This window comes from Coccinella septempunctata, chromosome 9 (genome assembly GCF_907165205.1).
Source record: "Coccinella septempunctata chromosome 9, icCocSept1.1, whole genome shotgun sequence".
In the NCBI taxonomy this organism is placed as follows: Eukaryota; Metazoa; Arthropoda; class Insecta; order Coleoptera; family Coccinellidae; genus Coccinella; species Coccinella septempunctata.
In genome coordinates this window covers 7,883,208-7,885,040 of record NC_058197.1, presented here as the reverse complement: position 1 = coordinate 7,885,040, position 1,833 = coordinate 7,883,208, and the positions used below count along the sequence as shown (strand labels likewise).

General features: G+C 36.0%; 1 protein-coding gene across 1 annotated transcript; it reads right to left on the bottom strand.

Moving 5' to 3' along the window:
- Positions 1–307: 307 nt before the first annotated feature.
- Positions 308–1,833, bottom strand: LOC123319994. The gene is made up of 2 exons (XM_044907103.1): positions 1,246–1,833; positions 308–1,185 (listed from the first exon to the last, which is right to left on the bottom strand). Exon 2 carries the CDS (start codon positions 1,177–1,179, stop codon positions 313–315), a length of 867 nt encoding a protein of 288 aa, XP_044763038.1. The 5' UTR covers positions 1,180–1,185; positions 1,246–1,833; the 3' UTR covers positions 308–312.

Here is a 1,833-nt window from a genome sequence, read left to right as displayed (position 1 = left end):
ATCTAAAATCAGAATGACGGAATGAGAGGGTAATATCATAAGCGTTTATAAATTTCTTGAAGAAGTCGTAGGGATATCACACAGATATAAATTGAAAAGAAGAGGTGCTAAAACTGATCCTTGTGAAAGACCTTTTTTCAAAGTTTTAAAATTATAATTGTTATCATCAATAAAAACACGAAACTTTCATATGACAGCATGTTTTCTAGTAAGCGAACCATCTTTCCACACTTCAGATGATTATAAAGTTTGAAAATCAAACCATACTGTGTCATTATTGTTACTATTTTACAAAAAAATAAACAAATGTATTTATAAATCTTTATTGAATAAAATATCTACACAAGCAGTTGGAAGTGGTTTTTTGTCGAAGTCTTTCAAGTAAGGAGCAGCCTTCCATCTATACATTACTACACTATCTCTAAATTCTGCGTGTCGAACAAATGCTGGTTCTGAGTTGCACAATACAATAACAGGGGTGCGTTTTACAATTGCTTGAGGTTCATATTTAACATCGAAGCGCAAGTCATCACCCGCGAATAACTTTTTCAGTTTTTTTAATTGTGAACTTTCGTAGTTCGGTCCATTCCAAAAAATTATTCTTTTGTTGCAACAGTCCTGATAAGCAAAAGGATAAGTCCCAATAGAATTATTCATTTGTCCGGCATTCATAAAATAATCTCTAATTCCATCAAAATAAAAATTTTTGCCCGCTGAAGGCGGTGATACTATTACCATACAATTTAATCTGGGTACACTAGATTCTAGAATACTAACTAATGACTTCTTAAACTCGTCTACAGAGTTTTCCATTTGATACATTAAAAGGCCATTACATATCATTAACGATTCGGAATAGGAGTAATACGTATCGTCAACGTTATCTGAACTGCGCGCCGACCAAATGCATTTAGTTGTAGGATTTGAATAAAATTTTTGATAATCCGAGATGGTCCATTTATTGATTTCAGCAGCTCTTAAGTCTAAAGCTGCTTTAACTTCTTTAGAATCAAGTCGCTTACAAGCAATTTCAGGATCCATCAAGTATTCTTTTATACAAACAATTTCTGACAGCGGACATATAGCTACTGTTGACAATAGATTACTTATTATGTTACCCGTTATTCCGAATCGTTCATTTGGGAACCTACGTTCCAAGTCTGATAGTCTGTCCACCATTGCTGCCTGCAATTGGGATATAGGATTACCTTTGTATATCGTCTCTTACGTAAATTCGGAGATAACCTTCTGATCTGCGTCCAAGATATCCTTATTATTCTTAGCAGCTCCGTACAGAATGTCGTGATGTTCTGCGATTGCGTCTGTTGCTGTTCTAGGTGGTTGGATATCGTTGCCTGGTCCAATGTTATTACTGAATGGGAGGACAATTCCTGTTTTTGGTTTTGGTTACCCCTGTAACTGTTGTACCAACACCACCTACGGTTTCTACTGCACTTCCAACAGCACCAACAATTGAACTAACAGCACCGCCCCAACTGCGCCAGCAACACTATAGTGTTGAGCAGAAGATACTCCAGACTCCAATAAGAGGGCACTTTCATCTATTGTCAATTCACTAACGGCTCCAGGATTTTGCACTGGCTCAGGTGTATTAAAACTTGTTTCTTCTACTTCAGAAATCCTATTATATTTGTATGGCTTGAAACGATTGGGATATTCACCAGGATATATTAAATATCTATTATTTTGGGTACTTGTATAGTTGTTTGTTACCAAGCTGAACTCACGGTCGATAATGAAGTCCGGTTCACTATATTCATTACTGATATGATATCAAAGAACCGGGTTATTTCATGGTCAATATTGATCACG

Bases quoted from the DNA above. Each gene is read 5' to 3' on its own strand.
- LOC123319994 (XM_044907103.1), bottom strand. From the start codon at position 1,179: ATGGTGGACAGACTATCAGACTTGGAACGTAGGTTCCCAAATGAACGA.